Raw genomic sequence first — 20,594 nt, forward strand, 5'->3', positions numbered from 1 at the left:
CATACCCCCTGATCCCTTTAGCCACAAGGGCCACATCTAACTCACTCTTAAATATAGCCAATGAACTGTGGCCTCAACTACCTTCTGTGGCAGAGAATTCCACAGATTCACCACTCTCTGTGTGAAAAGTGTGTGACATGTGACAATAACATATTCCATTCCATACTTCAGCTTTACAGTAATTATTCCTCTTTTCTATCCAAGGATTCTGAAACTTTCCTCAATGTAAAAAATAAATCTGGCACTTCTAAAACTAAAATAAATGTTCACCCTGTTTAACCATTTGTATACCTTTAATTCCCAAATCTCTCTGCTGTTCGAAATTTTACTTTATAGTCTACATTTCTTCCAAGCATATTTAACACTTCACATTTCTCCGCATTAAATCATATTAACATAGAAACATAGACAATAGGTGCAGGAGGAGGTCATTCGGCCCTTTGAGCCAGCACCGCCATTCATTGTGATCATGGCTGATCATCCCCAATCAATAACCCGTGCCTGCCTTCTCCCCATATCCCTTGACTTCACCAGCCCCTAGAGTTCTATCTAACTCTCTCTTAAATCCATCCAGTCACTTGGCCTCCACTGCCCTCTGTGGCAGGGAATTCCACAAATTCACAACTCTCTGGGTGAAAAGGTTTTTTCTCACCTCGGTCTTAAATGGCTTCCCCTTTATTCTAAGATATTGTACAAAATATCTGCCCAACCCAAAACCAACTCAATGTTTCTTGCATCTCTTAAGAAAGTAATCAAGCTCCCTAATTTTGTAGCATCTTTCATTTAAAATGTTATAATTCCAATTGTTGTAAAAAAAATTAAAATTGATCTAAATAATAATTGCACACAACCTTCAGACGGATCTGTACACTATAGACTAAAAAAAGGTTTTATTTCCCTGCTCAATTTATTTTCTATGCTAATTTTTTCTTTAATATTAAGAGACTTCCGCAGACGTTGTTTACTGATAACCTTCGTACTAAAGAACTTTGAACATAGTTCAGAACTGCTGGTTCCAGAGATATCCCTCAGCAGTATTAGATGTCATTCAATAATTCTATTTACACTCAACTAATTGGGTGCTGGGAGGATAGAATCTTGCATGTTAGTCACCGAAAACTCTCTCAACACTTTGAACTGTAAAATCACATGCTTTTTCTATATCACTCACTAAACAGGACTGCAATAAATTCAAATGCTTAAACCGATGAAAATGGTTGCATTTACTACATGTGCACAAGATTAATACAATGCAAACATCTAATTTCAACGCCGTGACACTTTATTTTTTAAATAGTACAACATGCTTGATAACCCTATTCAGGCTTCAATCGGTTCTCAAACATCATACCTGATTAGCTCCAGTGGTTAGCGACAGCCTGGTGTGGCAGAAGTTACACCAAAGATAGAGGTGCCACAATAAACATACAGTTCAAGGCAAGGATGTGCTGTCCCCCTTCATGAGCAAATATTCTGGGAACTATATTTGAACATGGCCAATAAAATATTATCCTCTACCATCTGCACATTCAAACAGAAACAATTATATTCCTCCAGCGGATGGCATATCGGCACCTCGAGAAAGTTAACACCTAAATCGACGAACCACAGTCAAAAGCATGGTGTGAAGTTACACCTGGCCGGCAGGAAAAAAACAAGCTCTCGTCTATAGGTATAAAACTTTCTTCTCGCCCAGGAGAGGAAGTGGAACAAAAAACAAAACAAAATTGTGAAGGCGAATGCAAGGGCCAGTAAACCAAACTTGATAGGCAACCTCCTACTGACCTTGAAGTACCACAGTAGGTATTTGCTTTTACATTCCTCCCCACAGAAATCCCATGTATTTCCATCCAGCTCTTTGGTCACTCCCCTCCGACATGTCTGGGAGCAGTACGCACACGTGATGCAGCACAAGCCCAGCTTCTTGGTGAAATCCTGCTTATAAAGAAGGACACAACCTGCAGGCAATGCACATGGAGAGAGAGAGAGAGAGAGAGAGAGAGAGAGTGAGAATTAAAGCACGTCAAGAAAATAAAACTTCTAATATTGAGAGAACCCAGCAATGATTTTTCTTTCATTCCCGGCTATACCGGTTTCCGACGATAATTTTGCAGATGCTAAGAAACCTGATCCCAATAGCACCACAGATTAGGTCATAAGTGACAGGAGCAGAGCTGCCAAGTTTTGTCAGAGCATTTCAATATTCTAATAGCTGAAAATCAGTATTTTGCTGAGGAAATCAGTATTTTTATGTGGTGCCATTTTGCTGAATGTTTTTCATTTTTTATGTGGTCATACCCATATAAGAGTACAAGAATGCATAACCGCTACCAATTGACACGTCTTCTACGCTGTGGTCATAGCGCTATGTGTAAAGCCAATAGCGCTCCAGCCGGTAGCGTTATATTTAGAACCCATAGAGCTGTAGCCGACAGCTCTTCGTTTAAATTCCCACGCGCTAAACTGACAGCGCTGTTTAAACCTGTAGCGGGACAGGCAGATCAAAGCTTACAAAAATAATCATCCAGATCTTGAAATGTAAAATACTAATAGATTTAATCTGCTACAATTTTTAGAGTTACAATATGACCTTTTATATCCTTGCATTTTTTAAAAGCAAGATGAAATAGGTAGTTGGGCCGATTTGAAAAAAATCCGTATTTAATAAAGCAAAATTGTACATCTGTATTCTTATTGCATTTCCGAACAAAATACGGAAAATCCGTACTACTTGGCAGCTCTGCCGGAGTAGAAATAGGCCATTCGGCCCAACAAATCTACTCCTGATCTCTCTCTCTCTCTCTCTCCTAACCCCATTCTCCTGCCTTCTCCCCATAACCTCTGACACCTGTACTAATCAAGAGTCTATCTCTGCCTAACCTAGTGGTCAATGATACATAAGGGATGAATCGGGGGGGAGGGGGGGGGGGGGGGGGAATCTTGAGGTTGAACAGAATGCCTCCAATTACACAGCAAAATAAATGAATGAAACTGGCCACAATTGGAGAAACATTTTTCTTGTGAGAAACAGAGTTCAGAAAGTTAGAACAAAAGGGAAAAAAAGTGCTGCAGTAACTCAGCGGGTCAGGCAGCATCTTTGGAGAGTAGGAATGGGCGATGTTTCGGGTCAAGATCTTTCTTCACTCATTCCTTCTCTGTAGAGATGCTACCTGTCCCGCTAGGGTGCTCCTAAAATTGTGTCTATCTTCGCTGTAAACCAGCTTCTGCAGATCCTTCCAACACATCATCTCTGGTGAATGTGGCTAGATGATGCGTTGGATCGAGAGTCTTCTTCAGACTCAAGCGTGTGAAGGGATCCACATGGAGAGCTCTTACCCCCCCCCCCTCTTAGTCTGTTTTGGTTCCAAACACAGCTTTTTTTCCCCCTGCTTCCCAATTTCCAAAGCAACTCAAATTTTATTCTAGTTCCAATGATCAAAGTAGTGCATTAACCAATTGGTCTACGTAATACAGATAGTGGTCCCCAATTCCGTCACGTCTAGTTCATGTTATGGAAACAGAACTACCTGCTCCAGGAACAGGTCAAAAGTTGGACCACATTAATGATAGGAAATCAAAGGTTCAGGAGGTGGGATATCATGCCGAGCTTTAAAGACATTGAGCAAAGAAAAAGTTGCAGCTGCAAAGCCAGTTGTGAGCAACACGTTTTTGGTCAATGCACTGACAACAGTTTCTAAAACAGCCAGAAAGAGCCGTTATCAATGTTTTCTGGCATGGAGACCAGTGGCACTGGAAGGTTAAAGAGTTGAGAAATGGAGAGTTCAAGGAAACAGGGGTAGTTCTAACAGATGGCTTGAGTAGAGAGAAAGAGAGGAAAATAGTGGAACACTATAGATTGGAGGCATTGAACAAGGCAGGGACAAAATGGAGGAGAGCCAAGATGTGAAGGTTGCTAATATAATTGTTCTACAAATTTAAAAAAAGTCTTTACACTTTACATTGGAGATATGAAATAAGGGGAAGAAAGTTCTACGGAGACAAAAGATTGCCGTCGCTGGAACCTGATGTTAACACCCAACTAATGGGGGAACTCAGCAGATCAGGCAGCTTCAATGGAGTTAAGTGGACAGATGGAGTTCTGGGTCAGGACCACTCTGAAGAAAGTTCTACAATGCACCTCAGCACATAATATCCTCATATTCTCATAATAGGGGCAAAAAGGAACTGCAGATGCGGGAAAATCGAAGGTGGACAAAAATGCTGGAGAAACTCAGCAGGTGCAGCAGCATCTATGGAGTGAAGGAAATGGGCAACGTTTCGGGCCGAAACGTTGCCCATTTCCTTCGCTCCATAGATGCTGCCGCACCCGCTGAGTTTCTCCAGCATTTTTGTCTACCTCATAATATGGGAATTTGTAAAGCTAGGCATTGATGTATTCAGTCTTGTGCATCGATTTGAAATTAAAAAAACCCATTGTCAATGGATGGCAGGAGTAAGATTTAGTGGGATTTCAGACACAAGACTAAAAGGAGGGGATGATTATTATACTTTTGGAAGGCTTCATCCCTCGAGTTACAATAAAATTCTACCAATTCCTCATCTTCAACGGATCTGCTCGATTAGTTCGCGATCATACCTTCACTACAGAAATTCTTTTCTACTCCTGAAAACTTAATCTTCTCGTGCAGGATCTTCTCTTGTTTGCAATATTCACAGACTGAAACAACACCATGTAGTCTTTTGTAGTCTTCACAGCATACTTTGCAACAAAATTGTCGAACGCTCCCCTAAAACAAAAGTTAAAATTTCGTTCATAAGTCCATATGTTATATAAGAATTAGGCCATTCTACTCAAGTCTACTCCGCCAATTTCTCCAAAAGAAAAACATCTCAATGTTTTAAACAGCTGAAGACTATATATATATATATATATATATATATATATATATATATATATATATATATATATATATATATATATATATATATATATATATATATATTTTAAACTTGTGAAGTTAGTTTTTTTAATTAAATTATTTTTCTAAATGTTCTACAGTAGCCAACAATAAATGGAACTTCGATTTTGCATTGATCACTGAGCTGAGGAACTAACATGCAGTGAAATGAAATGGAGAGAAATAACTCAATGCAGAGCTACCAGATTATAAAAGAAAATGCTGGATGCTATTGGGTTTGCAAACAATAAAGCTGGCGTTAAAAACTTATTTAACACCTGCATAATATTTTGATGGCTTGTCTTTGGAGGTTAAGAGACACAGAATGGAAATTCTGAAGAAGGGTCCCGACCTGAAACATCATGTATCCATGTCCTCCAAAGATGTTGCCTGACCCGCTGGGTTACTCCAGCACTTTGTGCGTTTTAGACTTTATGTTAGAGATACAGTGTGGAAACAGGCCCTTCGGCCCATCGATCCAAGCCGACCAGCGATCACCCCGACCATTAACGCTATCCAACACCCTAGGGACAATTTACACTTTACAGAAGCTAATTAACCTACAATATTTGGAGTGTGGGAGGAAACCGGAGCACCTGGAGAAAACCCACATAGTCACAGGGAGAAGGTACAAATTCCACACAGGCAGCACCCGTACTCAGGATTGTACCCGGATCGCTGGCGCTGTAAGGCAGCAACTCGATTGCCACGCCACCATGCCGCACAAACTCTCATCATGGAAGCCAATAATACCGTATCCAACTTCGGAGGATCCTTCCCACCCAAGAACCCACTTTACAATATCACAGGGCAACTCGTCCAAACTTCCAACATTTTGAATCAAAATGCAACCAGACCAATGAGTATTTGGATGGAATGAAACTTGGCTAGTTAGAATACTGCTACCGTAAAATAAAAACAAACTATTATCCAAATGTTTAAACATTATTCTCTCTGTCTCCCCTATGCTGTATATACATGGAGTCTGTAATCAACTTCTCAATGCCTTACCTGCCAATCCAAGATTTCTGGTTTGCCACTAAAAATATTGTGGCAATAGGTACAATTAAGTTGGATGCTGCCTTCAGGACTCGATTGCTGCAAGAATAAGTTTTCAGAATTAACCGGCAATGGAAAAATAATAGATTTTGCCATAAATCAAAAAACGTCATACTAATATTTTTTATTTTTATTTTTTTTAAAGGAGTAAAAGCTTACCTGAAAATTAGTCCAACAGTTTGGGCTGCAAAACTGATGCACAACTCGATCAGTCATGTTATAATAAAGCGAATCCGATAGATTTTTTTTGCAAAATTTACATTTGGTCTTGGGTCCTGTCAATAAAACCTCTGTTCAATATATTTGGTCACCATCAGACACAGCAAAGCAATACCTGCTCATCTCATTCAAAGGTTCAATTTACCCCAAATCAAAAGGGCGGCACAGTGGCAAGAGTTGCTGCCTTACAGCGCCAGAGACCCGGGTTCGATCCTGACTACGGGTGCTGTCTGTGCGGAGTTTGTATGGTCTCCCCGTGACCTGCGTGGGTTTTAAACCACACTCCAAAGTTGCACAGGTTTGTCAGTCAATTGGCTTTAGTAAAATTTACATTTTTGCAGGCTAATAGACAATAAGTGCAGGAGTAGGCCATTCGGTCCTTCGAGCCAACACAGCCATTCAATGTGATCATGGCTGATCATCCCCAATCAGTACCCTGTTCCTGCCTTCTCCCCATATCATAGAAACATAGAAAATAGGTGCAGGAATAAATCATTGGGCCCTTCGAGCATGCACCGCCATTCAATATGATCATGACTGATCATCCCCTGACTCCGCTATCTTTAAGAGCCCCATCTAGCTCTCTCCTGAAAGTATCCGGAGAATCTGCCTCCACCGCCCTCTGAGGCAGAGAATTCCATAGACTACTAATTGGCTTAGTATAATTGTAAATTGTCCCTAGTGTGTGTAGGATAGTGTTAGTGTGTGGGGATCGATGGTCGGTGCAGACCTGGTAGGCCGAAGGGCCAGTTTACGCGCTGTATCTCTAAACTAAACTACTGTTCTGTTATCACAATGGGGTACTACCAGCCTGCACTTCAATTAAAGACAAGGCTGGCACTGTCGAGCAGCGGTGGAGTTGAGAGACCCAGGTTTGATCCTGACTACTGGTGCTCTCTGCACAGAGTTGGTACATCCACCCTGTGACCGCGTGGGTTTTCTCCACCCTGAGACCGTGTGGGATTCCACCTGCCGCGGAAGTCCCGATGAGGTGGAGATCGGCCGCCTCACCCGGCCTAGGCGCCACATTTTCAGGAGGACATCCAGGGGGGATTTTTTTAAATTAGCTCTTGCAATTTCGCCTCGATTAAAGGAGGTGCCAGGCCACCAGTTGCCGGAGAATCAGCGGTGGACCTGTATTTCATTTAACACCATCATTTAGAGCATACGATGAAAGTGAAAAAAAAAAAAATCCTACCTATTGTTCCAGACTGTTTCACTTTGTACGAAGTGATGCAACACAAAGAACAAAAGAAGTCCATCTTCCCGCTGGTGTCCACGTTTGCTATCATGTCGAAATTCTTACCCAAAGTGTTGCACCAAGCACAAGGAAGCACTTTAGTGTTTTTCTAAGTGGTGAAAGGATAGAAAAATATCGCAAATACTTGAATAGTCACACAATAAATTGGTGCAGAGGTCAATACTTGATTGTTATACAATAGCACAAAAATATCCATTGGAGCCAACATCTGCATTTGTAAACATCTGCAGTTCCTCGTCTCTACATCTTAATTTTCCTCCCTTTTCAAATGTTGACTTTTGCATAAGATTTTCAATTTTCTAACATCTATATTAGTTCAATAAGGGAGTGGGAAACAATTTAAAATATGGAGGGGGGTTGTAGTAAAAATCAGGCCCCAAATAACCAAAAGTTAAATATGTACATAACATGTTAGCGCACAAGTATAAAAATCGTGGTTAACACAACCGTGGAAAAAAGATGGAACAGGGTATTTTGAGCGAGATAAAATTTTCACATTTTGACGTCAATATTTCAACATTGCATCCATGCTAGCAGATGCTTCGAATAATTGTTGCTTGGAAACCCTGCGTGGGTTTTCTCCCAGATCTTCGGTTTCCTCCCACACTCCAAAGACGTGCAGGTAGGTTTGTAGGTTAATTGGTTTGATATAAATGTAAATTGTCCCTAGAGTGTGTGGGATAGATAGTGTTAGTGTGCAGGGATCGCTGGTTGGCGGGGACTCGGTCGGCCGATGGGCCCGTTTCCGGGTTGTATCTCGAAACGAGACGAATGGCATGAAAACAGACAGAGCTGGAATTTAAATCATTCACAATTCGCCCCGCAGGTAACCGCCTGTAAAATTACTATGAAAAAGGTTGGATATGAAGCGCAAATGTTGCTGTCTGTCCCTGAACTTCACTGAAGTCTGGGAGCAGTCCGTTGCCTGCCCAGCGCCCAAGTTCACAATAAATATTTGAGTGCAGAGAAAATTAGGCCAGTAAGTGGTCCTTCTGGGAAAAGAGGGCTGTGGGAAAGAGAGAAATGAGGACAAGTTTACCTTTTTAAACATGTTCAAGCAGCCTGTGTTGCAGAACCTCCGCTGTTGCCCTTCGTGATACAAATATTGAAGCATAAATCCTCGGTTAAAAAAATAGACCCCACAGTTATCGCAGCAATTGGTTTTCAGGCCGTTACTTGCTCTGTACTTGCTGAAGCACGCGTTGCTGCACAACCGATGGACCACGTTCCCATTGCTGACCTCGTGTAGAATCTAGAAGCAACAGCAGACAGTTTTAGAAACATAGAAAATAGGTGCAGGAGTAGGCCATTCGGCCCTTCGAGCCTGCACCGCCATTCGATATGATCATGGCTGATCATCCAACTCAGTATCCTGTACCTGCCTTCTCTCCATACCCCCGATCCCTTTAGCCACAAGGGCCACATCTAACTCCCTCTTAAATATAGCAATTTATGCAATCCGAATCTGAAACATAATAGGGTGGATATCTCAATTACAGCACGCACACCAACCTCCCTTCTGTCGACTACATCTGCACTTCACGCTGCCTCGCCAAGGCCACCAGCATAATCTAGGACCAGTCTCACCCCCCTCCTCTCCATCTCCCATCGGGCAAGAGGTACAGAAGTTTGAAAACGCACACCTCCAGATTCAGGGACAGTTTCTTCCCAGCTGTTATCAGGCAACTGAACCATCCTATCACCAAATAGAGAGCGGTCCCGTCCTCCCATCTACCCCACCAGAGATCTTTGAAACTATCTTTAATTGGACTTTATCTTGCACTAACCATTAGCTGCTTTATCCTGCACTGCGGACGGCTTGGCTGTAAACATGTATAGTCTTTCTGCTGACTGGACAGCACGCAACAAAAAGCTTTGCACTGTACATTGGTGCACCTGATAATAATAATAATCTAAATTAAAAATTGTGGGAAGCAAAGTTTTCCCTGGCTACTTTTCACAGTGGTCCCTTCTCAAATGTTGACCTTTTCTATATTGGTTCAGTAAGGGAATGGGAAAGAGCCATTGCCCGTCACATGCCTTTGGGCATAAGGTCTGCCAATTTATTTGGGACCACTTTGCCACCAATCAAAGATTCCAGGCAATTTTGCCTTTGATAGCAAGTGTTGACATTGCGTGGATAATAGACCAAATGTTCTGCACTACTGAATATCCATAGCTCAGAAGAACAAAATGGTTACATTTAAATTTACTAACTTGGATGGGATAAATTTATGTAACTGATGTCAGTGTGGAAACGGGTCGTTCAGCCCAACATGCCCACACCAACCAACATACCCCATCTACACTAGTATGTGTGTACATGTCTATTCTTCTATCTAGATGAGAAAGTTAGATTCTATCTATCTATCAATTAATTGGCCTGTAGTTCCCAGCCTGTCCCCCGCAGTACTTCTTGAATAGAGGCACAACATTTGCCACCCTCCAGTACCTCACCTGAATTTAATGAGGACTCGTAAATCTCAGATCGTTCAAGAGTCCCAAGTTAAATTCAGCTTATACGTGCAACTAAGATATCGTCATGCTACATGGAAACTGATTTACTGCACATCTTATTAATTATACTGGGTAGACACAAAATGCTGGAGTATCTCAGCGGGACAGGCAGCATCTCTGGAGAAAAGGAACGGGCGACGTTTTGGGTCGAGACCCTTCAGACTGATTATTAGTCTTATAAGTATTATAAGCGTTATTATACTTTCAGGAAACAAGATATTAAAACACACAGTTCGAGGTACAGATCAATTGCAACCCCGATTTATGACTGGTCATAGATGCCAAAATTTGGGCACAATATGCAGAATGTCAGGATTGGGTGGATTATTGCACAATACAATAGACAATAGGTGCAGGAGTAGGCCATTCGGTCCTTCGAGCCAGCACCGCCATTCAATGTGATCATAGCTGATCATCCACAATCAGTACCCCGTTCCTGCCTTCTCCCCCTATCCACTTGACTCCGCTATCTTTAAGAGCCCTATCTAGCTCCCACTTGAAAGTATCCAGAGAACCAGCCTCCACCGCCTTCTGAGGCAGAGAATTCCACAGACTTACAACTCTCTGTGAGAAAACGTGTTTCATCGTCTACGTTCTAAATGGCTTGCCCCTTATTCTTAAACTGTGGCCCCTGGTTCTGGACTCCCCCAACATCGGGAACATGTTTCCTGCCTCTAGCGTGTCCAAACCCTTAATAAGGACCCCCAGATCCCGTTGTACTTCCCCTTTGTAGTGTAAAGGAAGACAATCAAATGCAGCAGCATTTTGCTTAGATCTGAAGAGCTTAAGAAAAAGGAAATCAAAATTCGCGGAAAGGGTAGTGAAAAGTTTTTTTTTTTAATTGTAAATAAGCAATTTTAATCCCAGCTCAGTTTAACACGCGTAGAAAACAGATAGAAAATATAGTTTCTACTGATGGCTCTGAATAGCAAAGTTTTCAATGCAGGCTGTAACTTAATGACTTGGTTGTCAAGTCTTTTTTTAATTGAAGATTGTTTTAAAGAGGAAAAATACAAAGAATACAATCTTTGCCAGGATATTATTACATAGTAATCTTTCATCCCACATTCAAACAGACTAGAAGTGCAGGCTGCACAAGTCATTCAGTTATTAGCCCAGAACAATATTTACATTGGAGTTCAAGAGATTGATTGATAAAAGAGAGAAGTGATTGATATATATATATTTTTTTAAATTCTGAATAACCCGCCACCCTCTTTATACCAATAGGAGGGGCAGCACCTATTCAGCTGCTTCCCCACAGAGCCAGAGACGCAGATTTGAACTTGACTACGGTGCTGTCTGTATGGAGTTTGCACGTTCCCCCTATGACCGCGTGGGTTTTCTCCAGGTGCACCGGTTCCCTCCAACATTTCTGAGGCGAACAGGTTTGTAGGTTAAATGGTTTCTGTAACGTTTTCTCAAGCAGCCTACTATTATGTCCATTAGCATCTCAAATTTTAGTTGAGAGACAGCGTGGAAACAGACCCTTCAGCCCGCAGAGTCTGTGCTGACCAACAATCACCCATACACTAGAACTATCCTACCCACGGGGGACAATTTACAGAAGCCGCTTAACCTACAAACCTGCACGTGGGAGGAAACCTGAGAACCCGGTGAAAACCCACGAGGTCACAGGGAGAACAGACAGCACTCGTAATTACGATCAAACCTGATTTGTTTAAACATGATTTGTTTAAAAGGATCCGTTTATCTGCCAACACAAATCAAGTGCAAATGTAAATATTACCATTCCCTTCTGAAGATTAATTTCCCACTTTCGTTTGAGAATACGGCAGGGAATCAATGCCACAAAAAAAATAGAATGTGCTCCCGCGTTTGCAACCTCATGCATCAGGAATAGCAAGATAAAGCACACCGTCAATCTGTCATTTCTAAACACACCTTTCCTTTTTTATTGCAGATGCTGCATCTCACATCGTCGGATGGTTTAAGAAGCTTGGCCTCGTAAAGTGACAGGCAGGTAGCGTTGCAGAACTCCTGGAAAGCCTGGCTTGCCCCAGCCTGCGCCACGACCAATTCCTTTGTGTTCAAAATATCTCTGCAATTATAAAGAGCAATGCAGTCAACAAAGAACTTGGGATTTTTCTATGAACTACTGCAGCCGACATTTCAAGTTATCGGCCCCAGGTCAGTTCAAGGGCTCCACACAGTGACCCACCAGTTTGATTAGTACGGGTGTCAAAGGTTATGAGGAGAAGGCAGGAGAATGGGGTTAGGAGGGAGAGACAGACCAGCCATGATTGAATGGTAGAGTCGACTTGATGGGCCGAATGGCCCAATTCTACTCCTGTTCCTTATGACCAAATAAATCTATCCTGCAAATCACCATTGAAAGGTGACTTTTTCCACACAAAGGGCAGTGGGAATACGGAACGAGCAGCTAGTGGGGGTAGTAGACGCAGATACCATAAAAATTTAGTTTTAGTTTAGAGATACAGTCCCCGCAGACTAACACTATCCTACACACATTAGGGACAATTTACAATTATCAATTACCTAGCCAATTAACTTACAAACCTGCACGTCTTTGGTGTGGGAAGAAACCGGAGAAAACCCACACAGTCACGGGGAGAACGTGCAAACTCCGTACAGACAGCACCCCTAGTCAGGATTAAACTCCGGTGCTGTAAGTCAGCAACTTTATCCCTGCGCCACTTTGCCGCCCCAAACCAATATCCATAATTCCCTCATTCAACCAATTTTTTATCCATTGCTTAAAGTTAAACACGTAAACAGTTTTTTATGTTAACAACAAGTTACTTTGCTTCTGTAAACTGTCCCTAATGTTTCGGATAGATCCAGTGTACAGGTGATCAACTTGTCGGCGCCGACTCGGTGGGCCGAAGGGCCCGTTTCCACATTGTATCTCCAAGCTGAGCTACGCATGTCCCACCTGCCCGCAAATGGCCCATATATCCCTCTAAATCTTTCCTATCCATGTACCAGCCCAAGTGTCTATATGGATTTTAAACATTGGCTGCACATGCAATCATCTTTGGCTATAATCATTAAGTTTCAGTTTCGCATTGAACAGGGAAAAGTTTTTGTTGCGTGCTAACCAACCAATTGATAGCAGAAATCAATACATGATTACAATCAAGCTATTTACAGTGTACAGATACTTGTTAAGGGAATAACGTTTAGTGCAAGGTAAAGTCCGGTCAAAGATAGCCTGAGACTCCCCGATGAGGTAAATAGAAGTTCAGGACTGCTCTCTAGTTGTGGTAGGATGGTTCAGTTGCTTAATAACAGCTGGGAAGAAACTGCCCCTGAATCTGGAGGTGTGCGTTTTCACACTTTTGTGCCTCTTGCCTGATGGGAGAGGGGAAAGGCGGGAGGATCTGGAGTGAAACCCGTCCTTGACTATGCTGCTGGCACCGTGAGGTGTAAATGGAGACGTAGGAAGGGAGGTTGATTTTGTGCTATGGTCTGGGCTGCGTCCGCAACGCTCTTGCGGGGGTGGACAAAAAGAAAGACTCACTTGTTGCAGAACGTGCAGATCTTGATGGACGACGGTCTCTGGGAGTAGGTGGTGAGGCAAGAGGAGGAGCAGAAGAGTTGCGGAGCTCCTTTTCTCTGGTACGCCGTCTGGCCCTTCTGCAGGGGCTTTTTGCAGTTGGCGCACGTCACCTTTGCCAGGGACCGCGAGGACCTCTGAGGGCGAGTTGTCGGAGTCTGGGCCTCGGCTTGGGCCTGGGCCTGGGCCTGAGCTGCCTGGAAGGACAACCTGGTGGTACGCCTTGGCCGGCGGGAAACATAGTCCTCTTCACGTTTAATATTATTCGTCATGGTGGAACTGTCCTTTCCTGGAAATAAAATGCAAAGCAAAGCGTAAAAGATGGAACAAACAGGCCCATCAGCCCAGTGTCTGTGCTGATCATAATTCATGCTCATACGTGATAGCAGCAGAATTATACCATTCGGCCCGTCAAGACAATGCTGCCATTCAATCATGGCTGATCTATCTTGCCAAGGGGGAAGATAGATCAGCCATGACTGAATAGCAGCATTGTCATGGCTGATTTATCTTCCCCCATCTGCCTGCACGCAAGGCATGTCCCTCTTCTTTAAGACACTTAAATAGCACCATCAAACCTGCCTCCGCCCCCACCATTGGCAGAACATTTCAGGCACTCACCAACCTCTGTGTAAACAAAAAACTTCCCTTCACATCTCTTTTAAACTTTGCTCCTCTCACCCTTAAAGCTGTGTCCTCTACTCATAAGTGACACGAGGTACGGGATACTGAGTTCGATGAACAGCCATGATCATATTGAATGGCGGTGCAGGCTCGAAGGGCCAAAATGGCCTACTCCTGCACCTATTTTCTATCTTTCTATGACAGGAGCAGAATTAGGCCATTCAGCCCATCAAATCTACTGCGCCATATCTCTCCCTCCTAACCCCATTCTCCTGTCTTCTCCCCATAACCCCCGACACCCGTACTAATAAAGAATCTAACTATCGCTGCCTTTGATATTACTACCCAGGGAAAAAGATTCTGACTGCCTGTCCTAAAAATAAAGTTAGAACACTGTAGCACAAAACATTTTATTTTAATGCTTCTTCAAGCAATGCAAGTATAACAGGATCCCATTCTGGGGACTGGTTGGTATCATTTATAAATACAGCCACCGTCCTTTTTACGCGTTTGATTTATGCATTTTTGAAATAAAGCGCAAGCTCCATTAATACCAATGCTTGATTTACACACTGGTGTTTTGGGAATACCCGTGCCCAAATTTACTGCTGACAGGGTAATCACATACATGTCTAATTTACGCGGTTTTGAATTACGTGCTGCTTTGCACACAAGTAACTCCCGCGCAAAATGCAAGGTGTCTGCATTACCATTCCTGCAAATAATTCAAATTCTAATCCACTCTGACAGTACAGGTTTCTGCAGCCCACTGCCTGCAAATATCCCTCCAATTATACTCGGAACAATTGGAACTGGAACACCAACCGCAACACAAAACTCCCTATGCACCTTCTCTGAGACACCACGTGAAATTAACGCAGAACGTCAACAATTATACACAGAAGCTGAGGATGTTCATCTGTTATAGGAGCAGAATTAGGCCATTCGGCTCATAGGTTCCAAGAGCAGAATTAGGCCATTCGGCCCATAGGTTCCAAGAGCAGAATTAGGCCATTCGGCCCACGTTCCAAGAGCAGAATTAGGCCATTCGACCCATCAAGTCTCCTCCGCCATTCAATCATGGCTGATCTAACTTTCCCTCTCAACTCCAATCTCCTGCCTTCTCCCCATAACGCCTGTCGAGTCTACTCCGCCAATCATGACCGATCCATCTCAACTCCATTCTCCCCACTAACCTCCACTTGTGCTTGACCTCCACTCATCAAGAAACTATCAATATCTCCATGTTGATAGAGGAGTTAAACACTGTCCAGTCGGACAGAGTCTCATTCAATTATCACTGGACCACATGCGGAAACGTGCAAGAATATTAAACTTGTAGCATAGAAACAGAATATTTATCCAAATGCTGCATGCAGGTGTGATCGCAAGAGTTTTCTCCGGCTTTCTCCCACATCCAAAACATGTGCAGGCTTGTAGGGTAATGGGCCTTTGTAAATTGCCCCCGATACGTAGGATAGAACTAGTGTATGCGTGATAGCTGGTCAACGCGGACTAGGTGGGCCGAAGGGCCCGTTTCCACGCTGTCTTTCTAAACTAAACATGAAACTTCTGAATGGCCTTCCAAGCCAAGTCCGTGACCCGTGTTTATCATGGCGTTACAGTTTTACGGTCCCGAGCTCAATAGTTAACTTATGGAGCAAGTTTCTTGTGTACGCCATACATCATCCACTCTGCAAAGCCACCCCACTAGTCGTTCATCTTCATGTCAGTAAATAAACGGCTCGATCAATAGTCATGACCGAGCCTTGAGATTCGCTTTAAGACTCTCAATTCTTCCTCCACTGTATAGGCGATCTTCCACAAATTTCTTGAAGGTGCAGTTTTGTTAGTCCCTAAAAATACTTTGCTTGCTTTATTATTTACACACACAGAAAACATGGTCAGGGGAGATGGGTTTAATAGAGGACCAGAGAACATAGGTTTAAGGCGGGGGGGAAGATTTAATAGGAATCTGAGGGGTAACTTTTTCACACAAAGGGCGATGGGTGTATGGAACGAACTGCAAGAGGAGGTAGTAGAGGCAGGTAGTATCGCACCATTTAAGGAATGTCTAGAGAGGTACTGGACATGGATAGGACATGTTTAGAGGGATGTGGGCCAAATGACGGCAGGTGGGACTAGTGCAGATGGCACAAGTTGGTCGGTGTGGGCAAGTTGGGCCAAAGGGCCTGTTTCCACGCCGTATCACTCAATGACTAAAGAGGCAACCCGCCTTTCTTACCACTTGTTTTCTTAGATGTTGAACAATTTTCCGTAGTCAAGGGCGTCTGGACTTTTTCCTTAGTTTCCTGGAAAATACATTCACAGCATCTTCTGAATTATTACTAGTTATGATAGTCGATAATGGTTTTAACTTCGCAATGAGGGGAAGTATAGAAAAACATAAATACCTTGTCTATCTCCGATTTCTCAGCTTCTTCCTTTCCAGCATCAGTCTCGCACAAAGATGATTTTTCCACTTTAAAAACAGGAAAAAAATAAATAAATTATGCATTCATCTTTTACGTCAAACCAGATGGCAATCCCAAAACAGCATAACAATGGCAGAACAATATAGCGCCAAAAATCCAGTTTTGATCCTGATTACAGGTGCTGCCCAAAGATCCTATAGCAAGCAAGATAGCCCACTCGACGAAAAAGACGTAGTACGGTCATGGGAAGGTTCATGGGTAATTTTCGGCCCCATTTCCATGACCGGCTTTCGTCTCCGCACCAAAGATCCCATAGCGGAGCTAAGATACTAGTTCGGAGACGAAACTTCACCTATTCCTTCGCTCCATAGATGCTGCCTCACCCGCTGAGTTTCTCCAGCATTTTTGTGTACCTTCGATTTTTCCAGCATCTGCAGTTCTTCCTTAAACATTATTTATAAATATATTTCTCTATAAATATTATATATCAGAAAATATTCCTGAACTAGCATCTCCCTTCCAAATTGCTGGTTAGTAGCGAGAGCCATTTCAGTAATGGCGTCTAAAGCACTTTCATACTTTGATCGTCTGTGCAAGTGCAAGCTTCACTTCACACGATACATAATGTGGCATTGAGTAATACAGGCCAGCAAGCCTGGCAGATTCAAAACACAGTGAGCTGATATCCATCGCAAGTCCCAAGATCACTCAATTCAATGAAATTAGATGAGAGAGGGGAAAGAAGAAATGGAAGTTAATTAAAAGATAACTCCCAGCAGTGTGGAGAAACCAGGCCAGTTTAGCTTCCAGAAGCTCTTCACAATGAGGTCCTCAAACCTGGTAATTGTTGCCAAGGATATTATATCTAGTTAAACAAAGCTTTGCATTTGAAAATCTGCACCCAAATACCACAAAAGCAAGGTTGATTTTAGTTTGGTTTAGATACAGTGTGGAAACAGGCCCTTCGGCCCACTGAGACCGTGCTGACCAGCGATCACCCATACAATAGTTCTATCCTACACACTAGGGGCAATTTACAGAAGTCAATTAACCTACAAGCCCACACGTCTTTGGAAGGCGGGAGGAAACCGGAGCACCCGGAGAAAAACGCACACGGCCACAGGGAGAACACAGAAATTCCTACAGACAGCACTCAAGGTCAGGATCAAAGCTGGGTCTCCAGCACAGCAAGGCAGCAGCTCTACTGCTACGCCACTGTGCCACCCATTACAGTATGGGCTGCTAATAGTACCTAAGTCTACTCTGCCATTCAATCATGGCTGATCTCTGCCTCCTAATCCCATTTTCCTGCCTTCTCCCCATAACCTTTGACACCGGTTCTAATTAAGAATTTGTCTATCTCTGCATTAAAAATAACCACCGACTTTTGTAAGAAAGGCAGGAGAGAGAAAACAGGGAATTATAGACCAGTTAACCTGACGTCGGTAGTGGGGTAAATGCTGGAGTCAATTATAAAAGATGATATAGCGGCACATTTGGATAGCAGTAACAGGATCGATTTGAGTTAGCATGGATTTACGAAGGGGAAATCATGCTTGACTAATCTTCTGGAATTTTTTGAGGAAGTAACTGGGAAAATGGACAAGGAAGAGCCAGTGCATGTAGTGTACCTGGACTTTCAAAAAGGAGATTAGTGGGAAAAATTAGGGCACATGGTATTGGGGGCGCTGGGATGAATGGAAAATTGGTTGGAAGACAGGCAACAAAGAGTAGGGATTAACGGGTCCCTTTCAGAATGGCAGGCAGTGACTAGTGGGGTACCGCAAGGCTCGGTGCTGGGACCGCAGCTATTTACAAAATACATCAATGATTTGGATGAAGGGCTTCAAAGTAACATTAGCAAATTTGCAGGTGACACAAAGCTGGGTGGCAGTGTGAACTGTGAGGAGGATGCTATGAGAATGCAGGGTGACTTGGACAGGTTGGGTGAGTGGGCAGATGCATGGCAGATGCAGTTTAATGTGGATAAATGTGAGGTTATCCACTTTGGTAGCAAAAACAGGAAGGCAGATTACTATCTAAATGGTGTCAAGTTGTGAAAAGGGGAAGTACAACGGGATCTGAGGGTCCTCGTACATCAGTCTATGAAAGTAAGCATGCAGGTACAGCAGGCAGTGAAGAAAGCAAATGGCATGTTGGCCTTTATAACAAGTGGAATCGAATATAGGACAAAGAGGTCCTTCTGCAGTTGTACAGAGCCCTAGTGAGACCACACCTGGAGTATTGTGTGCAGTTTTGGTCCCTTAATTTGAGAAAGGACACTCTTGCTATTGAGGGAGTGCAACGTAGGTTTACAAGGTTAATTCACGGGATGGCGGGACTGTCATATGCTGAGAGAATGGAGCAGCTGGGCTTGTACACTCTGGAGTTTAGAAGGATGAGAGGATATCTCATTGAAACATATAAGATTATTAAGGGTTTGGACACGCTAGAGGCAGGAAACATGTTCCCGATGTTGGGGGAATCCAAAACCAGGGGCCACAGTTTAAGAATAAGGGGCAAGCCATTTATAACAGATATAAGGAAACACATTTCCTCACAGAGAGTCGTGAGTCTGTGGAATTCTCTGCCTCAGAGGGCGGTGGAGGCAGGTTCTCTGGATGCTTTCAAGAGCTAGATCGGGCTCTTAAAGATATGGGGAGAAGGCAGGAACGGGGTACTGATTGGGGATGATCAGCCATGATCACATTGAATGGCGGTGCAGGCCGAATGGCCAAATGGCCTACTCCTGCACCTATTGTCTATTGTTTCCACAGCCCTCAGTTCCACAGATTAACTATCCTCTGACTAATCATTAACACTATCCTACCCACGAGGGACAATTCTACATTTCTACCAAGCCAATTAACCAACAAACCTGTACGTCTTTGGAGTGTGGGAGGAAGCCAAAGATCTCAGAGAAGACCCACGCAGGTCACAGGGGAAAACGTATAAACTCCGTACAGACAAGCTTTCGAGATCAGGATCGAACCCAGGTCCCTGGCGCCGTAAAGCAGCAACACTACGCTGCGCCATCGTGCCAACACTAGAGTGCTGGAAAGTAGTACTCAAGTAAGAGATCAGACACGATCTCACTAATGCCAAACAGGCACGAGGCCACATGGTTTCCCGTTGATGTTCACTCAGCTGACTAACTATAGAAACACTAGCTCATGATAACGCCACTGGAGATCCCAACTACAGATATTTTCCTCTCTTCTTTGCTAAGCTGCGTTCAAAGTGGAAGATCTACTTGGATGCTGAGAAGAAAGAGCCAACGAGAGAAACCAAGTGGGAGCATGAATCTTTACATGTATTCGGCACGGTGGCGCAGCGAACCAGCGTTTCAGCACCAGAGACCCGGGTTCGATCCCGACTACGGGTGCTGTCTGTGAGGAGCTTGTACGTTCTCCCCGTTACCACATGGGTTTTCTCCAGGTGCTCCGGTTTCCTCCCACACTCCAAAGACTTACAGGGTTGTATGTTAATTGGCTTGGATATAATTGTAAATTGACCTTCATGTGTACGGGGTGATCACTAGTCGGTGCGGACTGGGTAGTTGGGATCCATGCTGTATCTCTAAACTAAACTAAACTATTCACCCCTAAAGTTCCAATGCAGATCAGCATTGGATGCATTTTTCATCAGGTTGCAACTTCTCCATAAGAAAAATTTGGAGGCCTATTATGAGTAGAATTTCTTGTTGGAGTTTAGTTTAGAGATACAACAAGGAAACAGGCCCTTCAGCCCGTCGAGTCCATGCTGAACATAGAACTGGTGTAAACAGGTGATCAATGTTATTGCACTTTAGTATCCACACTCTACACACTAGGATTAGTTTCACAGAGGGCAATTAACCTACAAACCCACGCATCTTTGGGGCATGGGAGGAAACCCATGCGGTTATGTGGAGAACGTACAAGCTCCAAGTAGTCCAGATCGAAGCCGGCTCTCTGGTGTTGTGCGGCAGCAACTCTACCAGCAAGGCCACAGTGCTGCCCGCTGGGGTAAATGTAGGT

General features: G+C 43.4%; 1 protein-coding gene across 6 annotated transcripts in view; it reads right to left on the reverse strand.

Moving 5' to 3' along the window:
- zmym3 (zinc finger MYM-type containing 3) overlaps window positions 1-20,594 on the reverse strand; it is an 85,790-nt gene that overhangs the window by 42,174 nt on the left and 23,022 nt on the right. For all 6 annotated transcript variants that reach the window (XM_033030783.1, XM_033030786.1, XM_033030785.1 and 3 more), the window contains 10 exons: window positions 16,555-16,622; window positions 16,386-16,452; window positions 13,481-13,805; window positions 11,881-12,037; window positions 8,498-8,710; window positions 7,396-7,546; window positions 6,138-6,253; window positions 5,931-6,017; window positions 4,598-4,748; window positions 1,786-1,958 (listed from right to left, as the gene is read on the reverse strand). In XM_033030783.1, the coding sequence (XP_032886674.1) occupies window positions 1,786-1,958; window positions 4,598-4,748; window positions 5,931-6,017; window positions 6,138-6,253; window positions 7,396-7,546; window positions 8,498-8,710; window positions 11,881-12,037; window positions 13,481-13,805; window positions 16,386-16,452; window positions 16,555-16,622 (1,508 nt within the window). The remainder of the gene's footprint in view (window positions 1-1,785; window positions 1,959-4,597; window positions 4,749-5,930; window positions 6,018-6,137; window positions 6,254-7,395; window positions 7,547-8,497; window positions 8,711-11,880; window positions 12,038-13,480; window positions 13,806-16,385; window positions 16,453-16,554; window positions 16,623-20,594) is intronic.

Source organism: Amblyraja radiata, chromosome 12, assembly GCF_010909765.2.
Source record: "Amblyraja radiata isolate CabotCenter1 chromosome 12, sAmbRad1.1.pri, whole genome shotgun sequence".
Lineage (NCBI taxonomy): Eukaryota > Metazoa > Chordata > Chondrichthyes > Rajiformes > Rajidae > Amblyraja > Amblyraja radiata.